This window comes from Triturus cristatus, chromosome 7 (assembly GCF_964204655.1).
Source record: "Triturus cristatus chromosome 7, aTriCri1.1, whole genome shotgun sequence".
Lineage (NCBI taxonomy): Eukaryota > Metazoa > Chordata > Amphibia > Caudata > Salamandridae > Triturus > Triturus cristatus.
Window position 1 is genome coordinate 1,525,419,201 of NC_140590.1, and position 22,377 is coordinate 1,525,441,577.

At 44.4% G+C, this 22,377-nt stretch overlaps 1 protein-coding gene across 2 annotated transcripts in view; it reads left to right on the top strand.

Moving 5' to 3' along the window:
• The first annotated feature begins 906 nt into the window (after positions 1-906).
• LOC146812303 (protein spire homolog 1-like) overlaps positions 907-22,377 on the top strand; it is a 197,437-nt gene continuing 175,966 nt past the window's right edge. The window contains exons 1-3 of one of the 2 annotated variants that reach the window (XM_085614578.1): positions 907-1,223; positions 3,469-3,500; positions 13,400-13,582. In XM_085614578.1, coding sequence (XP_085470704.1) covers positions 986-1,223; positions 3,469-3,500; positions 13,400-13,582 — 453 coding nt within the window. In that variant the 5' untranslated portion in view covers positions 907-985. The remainder of the gene's footprint in view (positions 1,224-3,468; positions 3,501-13,399; positions 13,583-22,377) is intronic. The other variant, XM_085614576.1, reaches the window with a different exon arrangement.

The following is a 22,377-nucleotide window of genomic DNA, read 5'->3' on the forward strand; positions in this document are numbered from 1 at the left end:
ACCGGGCTGTACTGTAACAATACCGCAAGTGGTGCGCGTGCGCCACTGCGAGCCATGGCCTACTGGTGTCTATTATGCGCACCAAGCGCGTAATAGACACCAATAGACCATGAGCGGAGCAATGCGCCCGCCTTTGGCCAATTGCGTGCAGTCTTTTATAAAAACACGCACGCAAAGGCCAATCGCGTAGCACAAAAAGAATCGCACATGCAGGAGCGTGTGCGATTCCAGGGTCCGTTTTGGAACCCTCCACAAAAGGGCTCTCGCCTGCGCGAGCAGTGCTGCGCACTGCATCGCTATGGGCGAGCCCTAAAAAAGAATATATCCTTGTGAAATGTAACCGGTGCTCATGTTTAGCGCTCCAATATAGAGTGCATTTCATTACTTGTAGCACTGTTTATACAATTGTAAATAAATACACAAATAGAATTACCAGAATGCAAAGGAAAACCCGGCAATGTATGGACTACTTGCACAAATTCGGGAAGAAGTTTCAGAGTTTTGAAGTTAAGAACTGTAGCTATGTGACCCAGGTATAGTCAATTACACACACACATACCCTTCACATTTATAGTCTTGCATGGAATAATATGGGGAAACTACAAGTACCAGAATGCAAAGTCATGTCATCCAAAAGCGGGAAGCCAGCCCCGACAATCGGAGAATTTGAGGAACGTGATTTTTATGCACTTTTGTCCATGGACGATATTAGGTGTGTGTCACTTTATGTGTGCGACCCGATTCCAGCGTCAAACCACAACAGAGTACTAGTGATCCATTCTGCAGGCAGTGTAACACCATAAAAAGTTTTCTGACTGTGTGGGCGCCACTGTGAACGAGGGCTGTGCAGCCATATGAGGAAGTGTAGCAATTAGCACCAGCCTCGTTTCCATTTGACAGAATCGCACCCACCTGTGTTATTTATTCCACGAGAGGGAGGAACACTGTTTTCGCGTAGGATTTGGACAGGCAGGCAGCTGGGAAAATGGAGACTTTCATGAAGGAAAAAGGTGCCATTTTGAAATGTGCCAATGCCGTGCTGGCGCGCTACCAGGCGCCCATCTCAGAGGAGCAGGTCTGGGCCCTGTGCTACGAGTGCTGCTGCAGGATGGAGCTTCTAGGGCGGGGTTCTTCCAAGCGGTCGTTTCGCGGGCCCCCACCGCAGGACACCCCGGTCATAAACCGGGACGGCTCGGTGTCCTTCGCCAGCGGCCGCGTAACTGGTAAGTAAACATTTAGGCGCTAGTCTCTATGACAACGAAAAGGAATTGGACAGGTTATAATAATTAATTTAAAAAGTGACTTGACCATCCCGATAAGGCCCACAGCTTTGTCACCACTGCACCTCTATTTGCATGACACGGTTGCTGCATTTATCCATCTCCCACCTTACTCTTTGATAGCTATGAAGTTGACTTTCAGTTATCCAGACGGTGCATTTTGGGAGTTGTAGTCTACAGTTGTCTGACTGAACGGTTTTGGGTGTAAAGACCAGTATCGTATGGTAATCTTAAGGCGTGTTCAGTGAAACAAGTAATTGGACTCCCATTGAGAAACACACTGCATTCTAGGAAAAGCAGCGGTTGTTAAAGTTCGCTGGTTGTGATAGTTGAGACTAGGCATTTTGAACTCTCAGGTGTGGGATTCCATGCAGGAACACCTCAGGGCTGTTTGTTCTCCTCTTTCACTAAATATTTGTGCATCTTGCTGAATGTTGTGTGTTCGTAGGGAAGGTACAGAACGACCGAAGAACTCCTGTTTGTAGCATCTTGAGAGATGGTGAGGTCGTCGTTCTGCTACTACCACCTTTCAGTTACTTAGTTTTTGTTGAGGAATGTTGCACTGCGGCCGCCTCCGACCTTTTACCTTTGTTGTGAAGCTCTGTGTAAAACCTTCTCTACACAAGGCAAAATGATTCTTATTGCCAGTGCTTATTTTAATGCATTATATGAATGAGTGAGGGCTCAAAAAATACCTATGCAGAGTTTACTTTTGCTTTTTGTGATGAGCAGTTTTGACATGAGTTATACAGCTTTGTAAAATGTTAAAACATAGTTGACAAGTGGATTCTGTCATGTTTAACACCTTCAGACAATTCGTGCTCTTTAGCATAACTTTGCGCACTGAGGGTTTGAGACGATAATGAGTGTTGAAAGGAAAACTACGATCCCCACAATACAATAGGCAATTGAAACGCCAGGAATGACTAATGCCCTGGTACACTGGGCACACATAAAATGCAAAATAAAACTTAGCTCCCAAATGTTGTCTTTTTTTAACTCCTGGTCTGTCAAAACTGTTTTAACATTCCAGCAGGTTAGAGTGCAGATAAAACTCTTAAAATGCAAGCGTCTTACTACTGATGGGCTAACGTTAGCCTTCATTTGAAATATTCTTCTACAAAAAGATACCAATGTGGTATAATCTAGCTCATTTATCCAGTCATCACTGATGCTGGCATCGTTCATGGGTGACTGTGGTTAACCTTGTTTTTAACTCTGCATTTTACTATAAAATTTGCACAGTGGTTATCATGCAAATCTGGAATAATTTCCACCCCACATTTCTGGCTTCCAGGGGAACCACTGATCAGAACTTCTTGCTACCCATTCTAAATTCATTTCCCATTATTTTAAACATAAATTATTTTATTTGTAATAGTTGTGTTGTAAACTTGTGTCCATCACTTTGTCATTTGCTCAGGAGGCTTAGGATTTAATTGTATCTGTGATTGTCATTCACTTTAAGAAGGACTTTAATTGTACCTTAGTAGTGTCACCGAATACTCCTTACAAGCCACTAAGACGTTGAGAGGGTTATTGTAAAAATAAAAATTATTAGTCTGTAAATTGAAGGCACCCGACTAGGAAGACTGCCTGAAATGAATTGGAGAGACAAGCTTGATAAGAACAGGCAGCACCCACATTCATATCGTAACTTAAAAAGGTTTCTAGCAGCAGTTACATGTTTAGTGCGAACAAAAAAAAAAAACGTTTCAGATTGACAAGATATTTGACTATTTCTTATATTTGGGAGACAAAACTCAAGTCATTTAGAGCGACACTTCCTGTTCGTAATTTTGGCCTGAGCAAGAAAACATAGAAGTCAGTTACATCTGTGCTGATACAAGTCAATACTATTTCACATTTTAGCCGTACCGAGTTGTTAGTACTTTCCAAAGTATATTTGAGGGGCCTGGTGATTGAATGGGAATGTGTGCTCTTATGCAAGCGTTTTTGGTGGAGATTTGAAACTTGAATTTTCGGAGTGCCTTAGGTTTTAGACTAATAATGCCCAGCCCATTCACAACGTGATGGGATTTTTGGGTGTAAAATTTGCAGATATTCTTTGCTGTTTTTTTGTTTTTTTTATCAGGTTACACAATAAAACTATGCTCTGTTTTGGGCACAATGAGGAGTTGAATGACTACGAACAATGACTAATTCAGTTTACTTTTTACTCTTTCAGATCCATTAAGACCAGTGAAAACAGACAAAGAAGTAAGTTTTAGTGTACCAAATTTGGTCCAAATCGCCAAAAAACATAAAGGTGGTTAGCTAGGAAGAAGGTTCGCTTAAGTCTTAATGAGCTCTTCTGCCCATGTCTCAGTTCTGCCCATGTCTCAGTTCTGCCCATGTCTCAGTTCTACATATTTACTCTAGTGGTCCAGGATGCTTTTATTACTACATTTCACATGGCTGTGGGTGAATGGTCTACTGAAAATCAGCTAAGCCTGGGCTTTGTGTCTACTCTTTTCTCTTGTTTCACAAACTCCTACATGTTTGGTGGGAGATGGGGTCTTCCAGTTTGGAGTCTTGCTAACTTAGTAACATGTTTTACTTAGTCATTCTATTTGGGGGACTCCGTCATAGTGCCAAACAGATGTTTTACGTTTTTGCTAAACTTATTAGTCCTCGAACTTCTGGCGAAAGGCAGCATTAAAAAAACCAATGATGGCACCAGAAAACACACTCACCTTTTCTTGTATCCTCAAGATGTGATTAAATCAAGTAGCTTGGTAGATGTGAAATTGCAATATCTGTCAAGTTAGATGTAGGACAAAACACTTCAGTGCATCAAAAAGACAATACATTGACTTCTCATTAAGCCTAAATCAATAAATATGCATTATAATGCAGTGGCTTGGAATATAGGCTGTTCTCATATAGAAACATTTTCAGAACTGGTTGTCGCTAGTTTTTTATTTTGATTAAGTCCATTCTTAGCTGCTTGGCTTCAGGGCATGTGGTGTCTTATCCCAGGAAGACTCGGATACTTTCTCTTTTTATTCTGTGGCCTCGTTATAAGTGGTTGTGATGCTGCCACCTCTTTCACTCCTTTGCTGCTGCTGCTGCTGGTGTGAGACCTGGGTCTAAACAGGAACGTGAGCAACCTATACTCAGGCCTGTGCATACACTTGAAGTGTAACTGACGGTTCAGGATGTTCCAATTTTATGGCCAGGCATGGAGGCTGATATTATACACCACTCGTTATTGCCCTCATACGCAGCAGCAACAAATAACTTGGAATTGGAATAGAACATGCATAAAATTCTAGAACTCTTTAGAACATGCATAACATAAAACACACAGACCTCTTCCTTTTGCTGCTGCTCATACACAGATAAGTACTGTTCAAGTTACTTCTGAGGTATTTACTTTTCCAAATAAAACCTTCTCATCCGATCTACTATGAGAATGTGTTTAATATGGAAAATAAGTAAAATATGATTAGGATGAGATTTAGAGGGCAGTATGTTTGAGTAGCTTTATGTAAAGATAACCAAATGTAACTTTAAAACGAAACTGTGTAGTTTCAAGTAGGTGTTTTTCCATGTATGAGTCAGCTTCACAGCTTAGGGAACAGGAGTCCTGCAATTTGAGAAAAGAAGAAATAACAGAGGGGTTTTGAATTCAGGAGGGCAAGAGTTTGGTTAAGGGAAGGATATTTTTATTCTTGACGTAATCATAATTGTTAGAGCCATAAGGAGAGGATGGGTCCAGTTATTTAGAATTTAAATGTAGCGTGTGCAAAGGAGTCCAGTGCTTTTAAGTGTTTCTACATGTAGAAAGCAGCCGGAATCTTGTGTAAGGCAGCAGAGGCTGTTGGAATTGTGAAAAAATGCATTTACGGGTGTGTAGTATGATGCGGTAAATTGCACGTGGGGGCACGTGAGGGCAGGCCGGTCGTAACATTGCGGCAGGCTAATCCTTAAGTGTGAGTCGCAATGGTTAGTGTGACTCGCATACAGGACTCTTGATTTTGACAGCACAAGGCCACCGTCCACGTTGCATGCAGCGGCCATTTTAAAGGCTTGGAAAAGTTGAAGATTAGATGCTTTAAGGATTAGGTGGCGATAATTTGGGCATTACGTTTATGTAGTATGGTAATTGCCTTTTCACACTGAGAATATTTCAGTCTGCTGTTATTCTGACAGCTGGGTAGTACCCTAAGGCATTAGGAAGGAGCAAATCTTGAATATTCAAAAATAAAATGTATAACCATGGAGAGGTTGGAGGAAGTGTTTTAGGGGAAAAATTAAGGAATATTTGGAGAAAATGTTTGGGCATTTAGCAGAAAGAATGGCTAGAAAAATAGTAGTGTTGAGATGCATTTAAAGGAAAAAATTATTTAAAGAATTTAGATGAGGAAAAATGTTGGTCAAAAGGAGAGGTTGAACTGATAGCTAGTGGTTCAAAGGCAGGAGGCACTGGGACAGCGGGATTTATCGGACCGGCTGCCAGGAGCAGGTTGTGAGAGCTGAACATGGCTGAACAGAGTACTTAGAAGATTTCATCAATGCTTAACAAGAAGGAGAATATTGGTGACCGTTCATTTTGAATAAATTGGAAGGAAATAGGATTGAGTGATTTTCTGTAAAGACAAGAATAGTCTTTACAAAGGTATATATGGGGAGAAAAATAGTGTTGATAGCTCTGATGACGTCCTAGATTGGACGAAATGCGTAGGCTGATTACATTGTCCAGTTTTTGGGATGAATTTGTATGATTGTCAATAAAGCACTGATCAAAAAAGGAAGTTTGTGTTTGGACTGGATCTTTAAAGATTTCAATAATTGATTACGAAGAACATTAATACGACGCTCCTTCTCTCTAAGTAGTTTTTCGAGCTTTAAAAAGAAAGCATGTGAAGGTGCCTAAAGAAGGCTAAGGATCTGGGTGTAAGGCGCTAGATACAGGATGTGCTATAAATGCCAATAAGTATGCTATACAGGGAAGAACAATGTGGTGGCATGTGATGGGTCGTATTCTAGTGCACATGTAGAGTTGACATGCTTGTCAGATCTCGATGAGACAGAGGAGGAGAGTATTAAAAGTAAGGAGAGGTAACGGGGACAAAAAAGAATAAAATTGGAGTTGGGTCATTTTGTTGACCTGCAGGGTGAAGAATTGTTTAATCCTCTAGTGATGCAACACCCCAAGTCACCTCCGTGGCCACCAGCAGAGGATGTAGCTCAGTATGTTTCATACTGGATGTGCAGGGAAGTCACTAAGGAGATTCGGACAAGGCTATGTTACGAGTGTCTGAGGCTTACCCTGCTGTCAAAGGTGGCCTGTACTGGATCCCAAATGGAGTTTTTCTAGGAAAGGCCTAGATAAGTGTCTGAAGGGGCGTCAAGATATTCTTTTGGATATTTTCAGCCCCATTAGAAAGGTGTTTGATGTGTGCAAGGAGGTGCATACCAATAATACTGGGGTGGATGTATTTGCTTACTGGGCAATACTAATGCGGCCTTTTTTTATGGAAAGTCACAAAAGTAGTTTGATGAAAATAAATCTCAAGTTAGCGGAATTTGCAAGCAAAAAGAGTAATGGGATGTTGTTTGGCGAAGAGTTCAAGGACATATCGGCATTTGACATTTTTTACAGCAAGTGCAAAAGGACATGTGTAAGGTTTTTTTTGTGGGTCCGGGAGTAGGGTCGATGGCTGTGGATCACTCTTAGTTCTTTCATGAGGTTTGGGACCATATGGATATGGGTCAGAACAAGGAGGATTTTATCCTTCGAGACAGAGCAAGATTGCATGGATCACGGAGTGAGACAAGAGCAAGAGGTGGAACAAGTGAATTTTAGAAACTACTTTTCAAGTACCCGTGTAGAACTTGACACAGACTAGCTCAGTTTGTTGTGAGATGGGGAGAGATTACACAAGATCCTTGGATGAGGACAGTTCAGGGGTATTGTATAGACTTTGTAGGGGTAACCGTGCAGGAATATTGTCCAAGGCTACTACGGTTTTCAAAAGTGCAGGAGAGGTTGGTGTCTCAAGAGGTGGTAACCCTTTTGAAGAAAAGGGCCATAGAGAGGGCAGGACTGAGTCCAACATGTTTTGTAATCCATATATTCTCAGTGGAGAAAAAGGACAAAAGGACGAGACAAGTAATAAATCTGAGATAACTAAACGATTGGGTGTGTTACAATCACTTCAAGATGGAAGGAATACACACGTTGAGGGAGTTACTAAGGAAAGGGAATTGATTAATGAGGCTAGATTTAAAGGATACTTATTTAACAATCCCAGTGTGTGTAGAGCACAGGGATTACCTATAGTTCAGGTGGAAAGGTAAGCGATGGAGATTCAAGAGCCTACCATTCGGCCTGATGTCCGCTCCGTGGTGTTTTACGAAGGTCATGAGCAGTGCTTGATTTGGAAAAATAGAAGTGCAGGTACTCTGTACCAGAGTACCTGCATGTTTCTGAGAAGTGCCGGTACTCTCCCTCGCAAAATAAAAAAGTGCTGGTACTCCGTACCGGCCCATTTAAGCACTGGTCATGAGACCTGTGATTACATGGTTGAAACCAAGAGGAGAACGATTGATAGTGTATTTAGATGAAAGAGAATTAGCAGTAGATCAGACAGAGTTGGCTGTGAGGATGCTGGAGGATCTAGAATTTGTGGTAAACGAGAAGTCTTGTTTGACGCCAGCGCAGATTACTTTTTTGGGTTTTCAGGTGGAGACCTGGGGGGGGGGGGGGGGGGTTAGAGGTGGGGGTGTTGAAGTTACCAATTAAGAAAGTGGAAAAGATACACAAGGAGTTGAAGAGAGTAAAGCAATCGGTATGAATGTCTTTGCTTCAGATAGCGAGGTTGTTTGGACTTTTAACGGCATCAATGCAGGGCATTTTATTTTGTTTTCCTTTCTGGCACCCCTGCATTACAGTGAACTTCAAAGGTTGTAAGGGTATGATTTACGTTTGGAAGCATAGTATTCACAGAAGATAGAGATGAATCGGGAGGCAATGCATGAGGTGAATTGGTGATTAATGAACATGGAACGGAAGAGCCATTGTTGGGGCGGTCCTAGAGGTAGTGAGAGTTGAATGCAACTCTGTTCGGATGAGGCGCAAGGTGCAGATCGGTGACATGGGGCCATTGGCTTGAAAAAGAGAGGGAGATGCATATTAGTTGTCTGGAGTTATTGGTAGGATCGTGCGCAGTGACTAGTTTTGTGGGGGAAAAAAGTGACGTGTTGTGTGCTGCTGAAGATGGACAATGTTAACTGTAGTCCATTATGTCAACAAGTTGGGGGTTGGCAAAGGAGTTCTGGAGCTACTGCTTGGACAGGGAGATTATGGTACGGTCTCAACATATTCTGGGGAAGAACTATGTAGAGGCTGATTGGAATTCGAGGAATCTAAAGGATGCGAGCAGTTTGAGGTTGAACAGGGAGGTGTGTTTGAGCTTGGACAGGGGGTGGGGTCCAATGGAGATGGACCTATTCGCAGACGGGTTGAATGCACAGCTACGGAAGTTTTATAGTTGAAGACTGGGGGCATTTGTAACCGATGCTTTCCTTCAGGATTCTGGTGGGGGGGGGGTGGTTGTATTAATTCCTCTTTTGTAGTTGGTTCAGAGAGTGCTCATGAAGGTCAGGAGAGAGAAGGTGATGTTAATAACACAATTTTTACCGTCACAGGTGTGGTTTCAGGATGTGATGGGTCTATTGGTGTATGATCCAGTGTTCTTACCTTGTTTTCTGCAGTTACTGGTGGACGCCAAGGGAAATTGCCACAAGTTGGTAGTAAGGCAGTTGGTTCTGATGGGATGGTTTGATCTCAGGACAGTATTATGGTCGGTGTCTGGGTTATCGGAAGAGGCTTCAGAGCTTATTAAGGAATCACGGACACCAGGAATAACAAAGGGTTGCTGGACGGTATGAATAAAATGGTCTGGTTGATGTGCTGTAAAGACGTTGGATCCCATATCTGCAACTGTAGTAGAGGTGGTTAATCATTTGTTGGTATTGTTTAAGAAAAGTTTAGCATACAACTCTGTGAACCTGAGCAGGACGGCTATTTCAGCTGTGCATGAATTGGTGAATGGAATTCTGGTTTAACAATTAGTTAAAAAAATAGTGAAGGGTGTTCGATTGGAGATTCCTCCCCCCCCCCCCCCCCCCCCAGCGAAGTATGCATTTTTATGGGATGTATGGCAGGTGTTAAAGGAAGCAGGATGGGGAAGTAATTAATTGATGTCATGGAAAATGGTGATATTGTTTGCTGTCTCTTAGGAAGGTTTAGGATATTAGCACTTTTAAATGTTTTAATGTGACTTCTAGGAGTTTTCAGCCTGAGTGTGTGAAAATGCACAAACTACATCTAGGATGATTTCCTATCCAAGGATGTAGGGCCATGATCTGCTGTGTGCTGCAATTTCTGAAATTGTATGAGGAAAGGACTGTGGGGTTGAGAGAGCAAGGATGTCCAGTTGCTGAATTCTTATAGGCATCCTTTCAGAGCAGTATTTGTGCCTACTTCGGCAAGATGGGTAAATGGGGTGAAGTTAGCAGGAGTTGATGTGAGTGTGTTTGGGGCGCATTCGGCAAGGGGAGAGATGGCAAGCAAAGCTTTTGTAACAGGCGGTAGTCGAAGTAGTATTATGAAGACAGCTGATTGGTTAAGTGAGTCAACGTTTAAAAGTTTCTAAATTAAACCTGTGGAAAATGCTGTATAAAGAGTAATGGATGAGATTTGAATATGCAGAATTTTGGCCTCCGTGCCTTGCTATAAAATGCAGATTTTCCACAGATTTAATGGGAAGAAAACCTGATTTTATTAAAGGCACAGAGACTATTAATCCTCCCCGTTTGTGCCCAACCCTTTTGATCTGTTTGATATTTTATTTTTGTTACGTTTTCTAGGACCGAACTAAGAAGATTCTTGGAAATGTGTGTGGATTACAATGGATGAAGTTAATGGTTTTTCGTACATTTTGGACTTTTATTGCTTTTGCAGCAAAAAAAGGAAGATTGCTGCATGTTCTGTGTTATTGTGCATGTTGTAAAGAGTTCTAGAATTTTAAGGATGTTCTATTCTAAGTTCTTTATTGCTGCTGTGTATGAGGGCAATAAAGGAGAAGTGCATAACAGCCTCTGTCTTTAATAAATCATGATTTTTTTCCCCCCCCTCTCCATTAAAATTGTAGAACATTTGCCTTAATTGCTGTTACATGACTGCAGCCAGCCAAACTTCTTGGATCCCAGTAGGAAGGCAATACACTACTCCTCTAGACAAATGCCCCGAATATGGTGCTGGCTTTGTGTGCCATTGACAGAAAAGCCAGAATTGTCAGAAAATGTTACTTTTCACATGGAATGCCCCTTAGCAGTTGTGATGGATCATATGCTGTCCCTGTGACCACATATGTCTTGTACCATTACAGCAGTTTTGTGTTTGTAGCTGAATTGGTGGTCTGTGAAGGTTTTTGTATTTTCATTGTTTTAGATTGTTTTAGTGGTGCTTGGTGCGACCAGGATTATGTGGTTAGTAGAGTAGTCATGCCTGGATTATCTCCTGTCCCACTTCCTAATTCGGGCCATTATTAGATGAAGTGACCATGCCTTTTCTAGACACTCAGTTGCCATATACAGCTCCTGAAAATCTTGCTTAACCCTCGTCCCCCCTGGAGTCATACAAAAGGTGCATCTACCGCAAAGGCATCCAGTCTTTTAGGTCTTGCCTGAGCCAGCGCATGCGCTGCCCTGGCGAGACATTTTAGTAAGAACGGCTTTTGGAAGTGCTACCAAAGCGGCCACCAGCTTGCGATTACACGGACAAGCGCGCGCCTCGGTCTGCCTCTGCTTTCACTTTTGACGTCGCGCGTGGCTGCATCTGCTTTCACTTTTTCCATATTGCCGCCCCCTCAAAGTACATGTGCACTCCTTGACCCGAATCCACCAGCAGGTCTGTTGCTTTCCCTACTCATCCATATCCCCTCAAACGCCCTAATCCTTGTGTGTGTTTTTTTAATTTTTTTTTTAGTGTTTTTAAAAAAAATGTATTTCCTTTCTGAACAAGTGCCCGCGCACTCAACTCCCGCTTCTCCCCCTCCCCCACCACCAGTGGGTGAGAGTTGCCTGTGCTTCAACCAGTGGTGGCATGTTCTGTAGCAATCTATTTTGGGCATTACTTTTTTGTTTCGGTTTAATTTAGCATGGTCCTTAGAGTGGATCTTTTTGTGATTCTGCACCTCTGGATCCTTTGGTGACCGGACCTGAAGCTGGCTGGTACCACTGGTTGACTTGCTGGAGCAGGTTATTGAAGATGCATGGAGGAAGAAGTGCAGTGTTGCAGTAATGACTGTTGGTAAATTTGTGTGGCCGGATTATTGAAAGAGGTAGCCTACTCAAAGAAAATCTTTTTGAAGACTTTTTATTCAGATGTTTTGTTTCGTCATTCTATGACTGCGTGGATAAGGCTGTGCTTGGATTTTTGTTGAAGGAATTGGGCTCCCATTGTAGATCTCTCTGCTGACCAGGAAAATGCCTTTTCACTTGTTTATTTTTCAGGCTTTGAGTGGATGGTGCTTTAGGGGCAGAAGGGGAAAGGTTGCATGGGGGGTCCAGATGCACTATCCTGCCCCTGGCCAATGGGCATCATGTAATCATTCCCCATGGAGTGATTGAACTGAAGGGAGTTTGGCTTTGGTGATTTTTGGTGTGCAAACATGGGGAAGGTAACGCCTTCTGTTTTAGGTACCAAAGTAGGGGATCCAAACAGACCGTTCTCCCTACCTGTACACAGTCCTTCTTGCAACACATTTACATTTCCTGTGATAATAGGCTTGAATAGTTGGTCTGCAAAGCAAAGTGTTGCCATTTGAGTCCGTGAACGCAATTGAAACTTTTAGTGAGCAATCTTAATTTTGCGACTAGTTGCATCGCACAATCTTTTCTTAGATAATAACGTCATGTGTAGACCCTACGCCTGGTGAGGAGCAACCCACCTTGTTCCTGCAAAATGAATTCAGGTTCAAATGTGTTTTGTTTGTGTTTTTTTCTTCGTTTTTTTTACTACTTAGTCTTAGTGATCGTTAAGACTCCCTTCATGTAGGGCTCTGGTTCCAGCTAGAATCTAGTTTTGGTTGCTTTAACAAAGGTTTTATTAGAGCGTTTAGAGCTGGTGGAGACCAAGTTCTGGAAAATATATATCTCTATATTCTCCTTTCTTCTATCCATCTAGAAAGCAACTCTAGCCTTCTGCTCCCAAACTGAGTCTTTGGGTTAGACATTGTATCATCTGCTTCAGCGTTGCCATACTCCTTTTCCTGTTGGTGTTCAAGGACGGTTAGCAAAGGGCATGTCCCCATCTTCTGTCTAGGCTCGGGCACATATCTGATAGAGAGAGGGCAGAACTTCAGCCTTTTTTTTCTTTTTTTTTTTCTGGGGCGCTATTGTGAGTGGGAAGGGTCTTGTGATTTTGAAATGAAGGTTCTTTCTGCAGTTCAGTAGTGTGTAGTAAATGGAAGTTCTGTTTTGTTACAATGGGATAAATAGTCTGCAATGCTGCTACATTAGTTGGGTGTTTGTTTTCTGTGATGCAAGGTTTTGATTTGCATGGCCACCCTCTGTGGTTTGCTTTGGTATTCTTTCTTCAGTAATTCCTGGATAGAGGAAGTGGATAGGTAGGGATTCATTTTTTTATTTTCTTGCCATGAAGTCCAATCTACCTTTCTTTTGGTCGTTGTGATTGGAGTCACTGAAATGGGTCTGCAAGGTGGGCTTGGTCACAGTACACGATGTCTTCTGGGTATTGTCTCCTTATTTATTCTTCCATGGGTTGACAGGGTACTGATCTCTCCACCACCCCACTCCAACACCTCTGCTGAAATGAATCTCTAACCATGCAGTGCCCATCTACAGGAGACTGACTTGCTTCCACTAGTAATGACCATGATCATAACCAGGATGAATTGACTGAATAGATTTGGTTATGAGAAATGTGAACATTACGGATCATGAAATTGTTATGGTGGGTTATGTACTGCAGTATAGTTTTTGAGTCCAAACAGTGCATTTATTTCGGAACCAACATTCTCATTAGTATGTTCTGTGCCATTATTTCACTGTCTGAAGCCATTTGGTCCACACTTTTTTAGGTCATTTATTGCCTGGGGTGGATTCTCTTCCAAGCTCTCGACTTGGGGATTCCGCACGATGAGGAACGAGTCCTGAGCCAGTCCCTTCAAGAATTGCTTGACGTAATGATGGGTTTCGATTGTCCGTCTATCTGTCTGGGAAAGCGGCCGAAGCAAAGCTGCACCTTTAAGGCCATAATCGAGGTATGTTCATTAATTTTACAACCTGTGGATGCAAAGGGGTGTCTCTGATTGACCGCGGATATGTTAATTTCTGAACTAATCCTTATGTAGCACCAGTCATGCCAATATCCAGGACCCTCTCTCCAGGACTTTCCACATTTCAGACAAATTAGCTTTAAAAAAATATATTTTTATTGCCTTTGTTATCATAAGTGTATTCGGAACAGTCGCATGGAGAACAAGCCTAGTACATTGTTATATAAGCAGCAGTGATTCCATATGTGACCAGTACTACAAATAAAAAACAGTGCAAGACCTCTCAACATACCATAGCAATATTGACAATTATTTTATATTCCTACTGATTGACCACCATTTCCAAAGGATGTGTTTGAGTCCGCAACAGCGAGTGGGCAAAGGGCATCCTCGAGTATTCCAAGCCCATAATGGCTCATTCAATGACCCCAGACCTTGTGCAAGTGCCTTATAGAGGTCCATCCCCCTTTCCATTCTTGGATGGTGGGAATCTTGGCCACCCCCTTCGCATGGCCACGTCCCGTTTGGCAACCACCAGGCCTAGGGCATTTAAGAGGATTTGGGATCTAGGTGCATCAACATCGCTTTGGATTGCCAAAAGAAGAAATTTGGGATCCGAGGGAGCGCACTAAACTCCTCAATGATAGCCTTTCAGAATACCTGGATGTTGGGGCACCCCAATATGATGTGTAGATGTTGTCCCTGGCTCTCTGGCACCAAAGACATGGGGTCTCTGCCCTCCCCATTGTGTGTAATCTGCCTCTAGTGTATTATACCCTATGCAGAATTATATATTGGATGAGGTGCAATCTGACTTTAAGGGCCACCTCCCAATCAAGGTCTTCCATTCCTCCCGTGTCCCTCTCCCATTGCTCCGGAAGCAGACCAAGATTGTCAGGCATATTATTGTTCAGTGTCTTGTACGTGAGGGACACTGCTTTTCTTGTGAGCGCTTCCACCAGAAGTCTCCCCTTCAGTAGCTCATACTCTGGCAGCTCAATATTCACTAGCGCTTCTGCCAGCCATGCATGTCGTAACTGTGCCTATTTTATGAACTGTGACATGTGGTGACTGTGATGCTGTACAGAAGGTTAAGGGTTTGAGTTCCCCCACCTTCAGTGATATCCCCAACAGTGGAGATTCCCAGGAAATCGCTCTTCTCTAAGCCGGGCAGCTTGCCAATCTGAGTCCTGTCCCTCTCCAAAGTGGCGTTTCTTTGGTAATTCTGCATGCACACCCAATTGATCTCGTCGCCTGATCCATACATCCAGGGTAACTTGTGTAGCAGGAAACAACTTGTGAGTACCTTTACCACCATAAAGATAGTGCGGGTTCTAGTATCATCCTACCCAGTCTATACGTGAATGGTCTTTCGAAGCGTTCGTTCAAATCACTTTATTCGATTCATTAGAATCATAAAAGTTTACATAATACATCTAAACGTTTACAGAATTCGCACATATTCCCTTCCATAGATCTTAATAAACCAGCAAAACTAATCCATTTTAAAATCATCATAGCCATCCCCGCCTCCATTTGTACAGTTGACTAAAAGGAAAATTCTTAGTAAAAAAAGAATAAAATTGGATTCCTTTTCACACTTCATAACGTTTCCTGATTTATAAATGCAATTCTAATAAAACTAAGTACGGCACTAGTAATTACAGCCGTAGATAATGACCTTAAATAGGCATAGCCCTCTTGATAAGAGCAGGGCCTAATAACGTTCAATATAGGTTTAATAAAACGTGCTCTAGGGTATTTATACAGGGAACAGAACAACATAAAATGCATTGTACTCTGTTTGGCCAGATTTTAACAAGGATAGGAGGCTAGTCTCTCACACCAGCCAGCCTGTTTAGGATAGTCCACTAAAAAATGCAGTGTACCCAATTGAAATCTGGTCAACCGAAAATGCGGTTGTACATGCAAAGTAAAAGACAGATAAAATTGCTGGAGACCTGATGCCCCATCAACTAAAGTTCCCCTGACCTGGTCAGATATCCTTAATTCAGTATGGTATGCGTTTTTTGTAATACTTTTCATATTAGACTCCATGGTATCTGGGTTATTTATAACATTCCTCTAGGCTAATCTTATAAAAAGTATCCCCAACTTAACGCAGCCAAGGGAGTGACATCGCATAATCCAAGTTCATACAATCTTTAAGGATACTCCTAGTGAATGTCAATGCATTTACCCATTCATTAATGGGGGATTAGATGTATGGCCCAATAGTAGGCATCCATGTCTGGTAGTGCTATCCTGCCATTGTAGGGGTTGCGCTGTAGAGTCTCCAGCGCTGTCCTGGGGTGCCCACCCTGCCATAGCAATGATAGTACCTCCCCCACAGTGCTGGAGAACACTGTCCTAAGGAGTGGATGGTAGGTATTTTGGAGGGTCTATAAGAGTCGGGGGTAAGGTAATCATTTTAAAAATGGCCACCCCTCCTAATGAGAGGGGCAGGTCCTTCCACCGCTCTGCGTCTCCCTTAAAATTGGATATTACCATCCCTATGTTGCAGTGGTGATGTACCTCGCTGTGTAGTGTCATAAAGCTATGGAGATATTTAAAGCTCTCAGTAGTTGCCTTCAAATCTCCTGGCAGGGGAAACCAATCCTGTGCATACCTTGGGAGATACAGCATGGACTTATTCCAATTAATCTTGTATCGTCAGTGTCTTTCATATTCCTCTAGAGTTTGGAAGAGAATGGAGATACTGGTCATAGGCTCAGTTACGTAAAAAAGAATATCGGCATAGATTGACATCTTCTCCTCTGTCATCATTGGGAGTAACTCAGAATTCCCTAACCCCTGGGTGTGCGCAAATGCCACATACCAAGGATTCCACATTAAGAGCAAACCGGAGAGGGCATAGGGGGTACTACCTCAGTCTGGTCCCTCATCTAATGGGGAATCTCAGTGATAACCTCCCGTTCACTTTTACCGCTGCTATCGGCTCAACAGTTCTATCCATTTCCGAAATATCGATCCAAATTTAATTGGTGTACAGTCAAGAAAAGGCCAATGCACCATGCCAAATGCCTTTTCCATGTCTAACCACAGAAAAGCATGTGGAGTCATGCGGTCCATAACCTCCATCAGCTAGTTATGTGTTCTACAGAGATTCAACAGGTTTGCATGACCTGGCATAAATCCAGGCTGATCTTTGTGAATGAGAGATGTAATGACCATCAATGAACGTGCGGCTAGTATTGTGGCTAGAATTTTAACTTCAGTGTGTAATAGTGAAATGGGACGATACAAGTCGATCCTTTCTTTGGGTTTGCCATCTTTATGTAAAACCGTGAACGTGGCTGTTCGGAGGTTGAGGGGAAGAGTACCTTCTTTAAGTGCTTCTTGGTAAAGTTAACAAGTGTGGTCCCTATAAGCCTACGCTTCTTCCCCAAGCACTAGGGTCTGAATGGCAGCAAGATAGTGGGCTAGATCTGAGGAGCTGGTAAGTGGACGTGCCTCATAGAATCTGTAGTAGTCAGCAAACACCTGAACAATCTGCATTCGTGTTGAGTTGTTCCCTTGTCATCTATAACATTCTGCACCCATCTGGATTTCATTTACTTTTTTGCTAAGCAAGGCAACAGAGCTTCCCTGCCTTGTCCCAGACCTTGTATAGTCAGTGTAGTGTCGCCAGTCACTGTATTTTGGCATTGTCCTACTCCAAGTCACGGTACTCTATTTGTAGGGCCTCTAACTGCCAGGAGACCAAAGGATCCGGCCTGCTAATGGACTGTCCTTCTAAGTGGAGGATTTGATGCACTAGTGGTTTAAACTAATCAAACCTCCCCCTCCCCTTCTTCTTTTTCTGGAATATTACATTTTGGACCTTGTCATGCAACAATGTTGTATAGGCCTATCTCAGTGTACCCCCAGAGGGTACTGCACCTTTATTTTCTACGAGTTCAGTTTCAGCCCGAAGACTCTGTATTATCTCCCCATCCGGCAGGTCCCATGCATTGAGTCTCCACCCAGAGCTTGGACAGTTGGGCTGTGTTAGTCGCACCCGGAGCAGAGAATGATCCGTGGATCCCAGTGCTAACCTCACCAGTAGGCACTAATATGTAGCTCAATCAGGAGTATGCGTTTTGGGCCCCTGAAAAGTATGAGTATTGTCTATGATGTGGATGTTGGTGGCGCCATACATCAGTCCCAATGTGGTAGCAAAGTGGGGTAGTGTGTGAAGACCCACTGTGCCTCACATCGATCAAGGTGCGTGCATTACATCATTGAAATCCCTTCTCATAACAATAAGGGATGATGGAATCTCTAAGACAATGTCCACAACTTTAGTGAAGGTGGGGGGCTGCAGCGGAGGCAGCGCGTACACACATCATGGTGACCACCCTTCTGCCCCACACTACCTAGATACCTACCCAGGCAGAGGGGGTTAGTCCAGCTGAATGGTGGAACTTTGTGACGAATATTGCATCTCCTCAAGGCCCGGGAGTGTAGCCTGCATGGGCCAAAGTGCGTAGGCACCCCTGCCTAGAAATCTACCTTGATGACCTTGTAAATGTGTCTCCTGTAATATTACTATGTCAGGTTGTGTGTGTGTGTGTTCATTATATTACATCACCAACCCTGCTTGATCTTCTCCTCTCGTCCACTTATCTTCAATGACCGGACCGTAAGGTAGAGTTCTCAGCGGAAGAGGTCATTGCCATGGTGTGTACTTGGAAATTGTGCTATTGAGGTTTAGAAAGCTCATGTAGCTCACTTGTTGCCTTATGTATGTGTTTCCTCCAAAAAGCTGGTGACCAACAGATTAGAAGGAACAGTTGAACTCCCTCCTACTTAATCAACCCCCATCCGCGCCCCCTACGACCTTCCTACAACACTTAACCACTCTTATAAAACTGTAAGCAAGAGGAGAAGAGGTTTGTCGCCCACCCCGTATTACTACTCCGAGCCTAAACACCTTATCGCTTAGAAAAACATTGGAACAAACCTAAAGAAAATGCGTGAAAACCCACAGCAGTTGGAGAGATTGAGAATAGTCTCAATAAAAATCTAATCACCCGTGGGGTATCTGGGGTAAACTGCTGCATGTCCATTTCTCTGTTCACTGGCTTACTGTTGCCATTTCAGGGGGGGGGGGTCCTGGTTATTCTGGATCTCTTACTTGTGCCTGTGGCGGCTGCTGTCATGTCTCTACATCTTGCTTCAACACTGAATTTTTGTCTGCAATTAGATGCATCCTCTTAGCATCTGATGATAGTTCCTCCTCTCCTGACCCTGCAGGGGAAGCCTGTGATCGGCGGGGGGGGGGGGGTCCTGCCACTTACTGAAGATTGGCTTTGGACTTCTGGGTCTGTGGAGAGCCCCCTTCCCCAGCCTGTCCCCCTTGTTTGGTAAGGAGTTCCATTACCACCTCGCAGTGATCTGCAGCCTCCTCAGTTTATCTGTCTTTGGGTCTGGCCCCCAGACTCTGGGGCAGTTTTCATTCAGATCGTGGTTCTTCTGCGAGGTCCAGAGCGGCCACTCCTCTATCCACGCCAATGTCTCCTCTGGTGATTGAAAAAAGGGGGCCTACCCATGATTTAAGGACCTTTTAACTTTGCTGGAAACATTATCATGTATTGCTGTTGGAGCGCTCTTAGTTTTACTTTGAGTCAAACGTACGGTGCTGGTGTTGGACTTCACGGCTCTAGTCAGGAAACATGATTTTTGAATTTTCATGCCTGACCTTCCCTTTTGCAACATACCTCTCGCAGGATAATTTTCCAATGCAGGGAGATAAGGCCCTTTGCTATGATGAGCAGAGGTGAGGCCCCTGGGGGCGGCCTGCTGCTCAATACCCTGTGTGTCCATTCTGTTACAAAGCATGCAGAAAATTGGTCCGATGGAAGTGTGGCTTTCAGACAGTTTTCGAAAAACATAGTCGCATTGGTGCCCACTGCACCCTTCCGGAAAACCAACAAAGCAGAGGTTATTTCTATGCACCGTATTTTCTTAGTCCTCCAACCTACATCTTTCTTTGTACTCCAGAGCTCTTCAACCCCTCTTCAGAGTTCCGTACCGTGTCCTCCACCTCTGAGAACCGATTCTCATCCACTCTCTGAGACATAGTGTAGGTTCTGGGACAACACCTCCAAGCGCACCTCCCTTATCTTGCCATCCAGCACTTCACTCGATGATTGATTGGATCGCTTGCAAAAATGTGGCACAGCTTGCAGAGGCTGTAGACCCTACTCTGTCTTCCTGAGGGCATGTAACTTTAGAATAGTGGGCCATCTTTCCCTGGCAGGGTTGTTTAGTGTCTGTCATTCACCATGGCGTTGGGCGACAAGCAATCGCACTAGTATCGGGGCGAGGATCCAGTAACCTTCTGCAAGCTAACGCAAGATTTTCGGATGGGGCAGCCAGAACGGACGTTGGACAAGGCCTGTGGAGGGGGGTGGAGAGTACGGTGGTGCAGCTCTCCGGTCCTTTGATCAAACTGCCACCCCAACATTTCTGCCACTCTTCTGTTATGTAACCACTAGGCGCTGTGCCCTTTACCGGCTCGGCTCACTACACGTGCCTACCACTGTCCTCCTGTACAGTGCACACAACTTGGAGCATCTAGGGGAGCAAGTGAATGTCCTTGCGGCTGCGTGGCCAGCCCGATATTAGCTGTGATCTCTTCTGGGCAGTCTCCCCTGTGTCAGAGGCGCACCTCCACCTGAACTGCCACCGAACGGGGTGAGGCGGGAGATGAAGGAGCCTGGAGGGACCAGATCTCCTGGTAATCTATCAGCCAGTCCGTTGTCTAGTAGGCATCAAGGGAGGAGTCTCTGCTTATGTAGCAATCGGAATGACCTGTGAATGCTGGAAATTCACCTCACCACCCATCACAGGTGCCTCAAGCCATCACCCAGGCGTCAAAGCGCCGTTGTGCTATTCACCTCAACCCCAAACCATGCAGGTGATGGTCCTCCATATTGTACCCTGGTGGTGACTGCACTCTGTGACTAGGATACCCCCTAGGCCCAGGGGCATCAAGAGCCACCCTTAAGTATTCTCCTTTTTGGGTCACAGGCCCTGGTTCGGTTCGCAGCATGTGTTGCAGTGTCCTATGCCCGGAACTCTCTCCACAGCCTTGGGCGCCAGCAAGTCAGCAGCCAGCAAGTCAGCAGCCACCCAAGACCTGCCCCAGGTGATCAATGCCCCCGGTAGCCTTTTCAGTGTACTCCTGCAGGCATGGAGGAGGGGGCACCAATGTGCCCATGTGTGGGAATGAGGATGGTGCTCTGTCACTGGTCTGTTCTTACAGGGCCCGTCTCAATGGCAGCCTCACCTCTGGGCCCACCCGGCTGGGCCACACACCTCTGCTGCGTGCAGATCGTCCGGCACCTCTTCTCTGCCACAGGGCCCTTTATGTTCTCCCTCCTGACCTCTGCTTCATGGCCCCTGTAACCCACGCAGCCCCATGTCCACAGCGGACCCTTGCTGGGGGGAGCAAGCACAGCGGCTGTTGAGCCAGGCAATCTACATGGAATGCCTCACTAAAGCGTTGCTGCAGGGGCAACTACCACTGCGTTTGTTGGTGGCTGACTGCTGTCCGGCCCAGGCACTCCTCTCTGATGCATGCCTGCTCACCGCACTGGGCTCCGGCTGTGTGGCCTCTGTCAACTGCGCAGCACACTACAAGCCCTTACCGCCGGAGGTTGGGGGTAGAGGGTTCAGCACCACGGGGCCAGGTGCTCTTCAAGGGTTGTCTGGTAGTCTACCTTCAGAAGAGCACCTACCATCGTGGTGGTGCAGAATGCTGGTTGTCAGGCCCTGGAGTTTGTCCTCTGATGCAGGCTGCCATTTTGTGCTCCTGCTGCTGGCCAGGATTTCGTTTCCACAAATGTAGATTCTTTTGGCAGTCCAGAGCCAGAAATCACTGAATAACCACTCTGTGTTGCAGTGCCTGCATGTAGGTCGCTATGTCGGATGTCCACTACTGTGGCAGGATTTTCGTTGGTTTAAATATCTCCAGCCGGAGCTCACAGATTGCGACTATTCGGCCATGTTGTTGTCTACGCCCTCCCAATCCCCCCCCCGACAAATTAACATTTGTGACATGCCCTCCAGAGTACTATTCCTAACCTAGAATAGAGACCATAGACTCAACTTGTCTGCTGTGCAGAATAGGCAATGAAGGGAGGGGTGGGGGGGGGGGAGTGATGGTGTGCTTTTTTTTTTGTCTAGGCACAAGCATGCATGCTACAAAATGACACACTTGTTATTATAAATTATGTATCCATCTGAGGTGTGTGAGTACATTATGAAGAAACTGAAAAAAACATCTCAACAGTGAGCGGTGTTATGTTTATTTTTTGTTGGTTTTTTTTTTTTTGTGGAGGTTCAAATTGTTACCTGGTCCTTCAGCCCATCCCACAAAAAAAGGAAATCTTTTTATTTTTATAAAGGCAATGGGCAGGGCATCAATGGAGGAGCGAATGCAAGTGGGTAGAGGAGGGGAAAAGCAGCACACGAGGAAGCACAACACTGGGGATGATAGAAGCGCACTAATGACAATGGAACATAGAGCACATTTGAGGCACAGTTGGGTGAAGCACAAAAGGGAACTTTCAAAACAAGAGAGACCACAACACAGAGCTTTCGAGGAGTGGGCACTAGGCTTGGGGAGAAGAACACCAGTAAATGAGCTTGAACACCTGAAATGCTTAAGCAAAAAGAAAACAAGTAGTTCTTAAATGTGAGAAGTGGAGGATAAAAGCAAACCATTCTGAGATATTGTAACAAGGCTATGCTCCAGGGAAGGAAAAAAC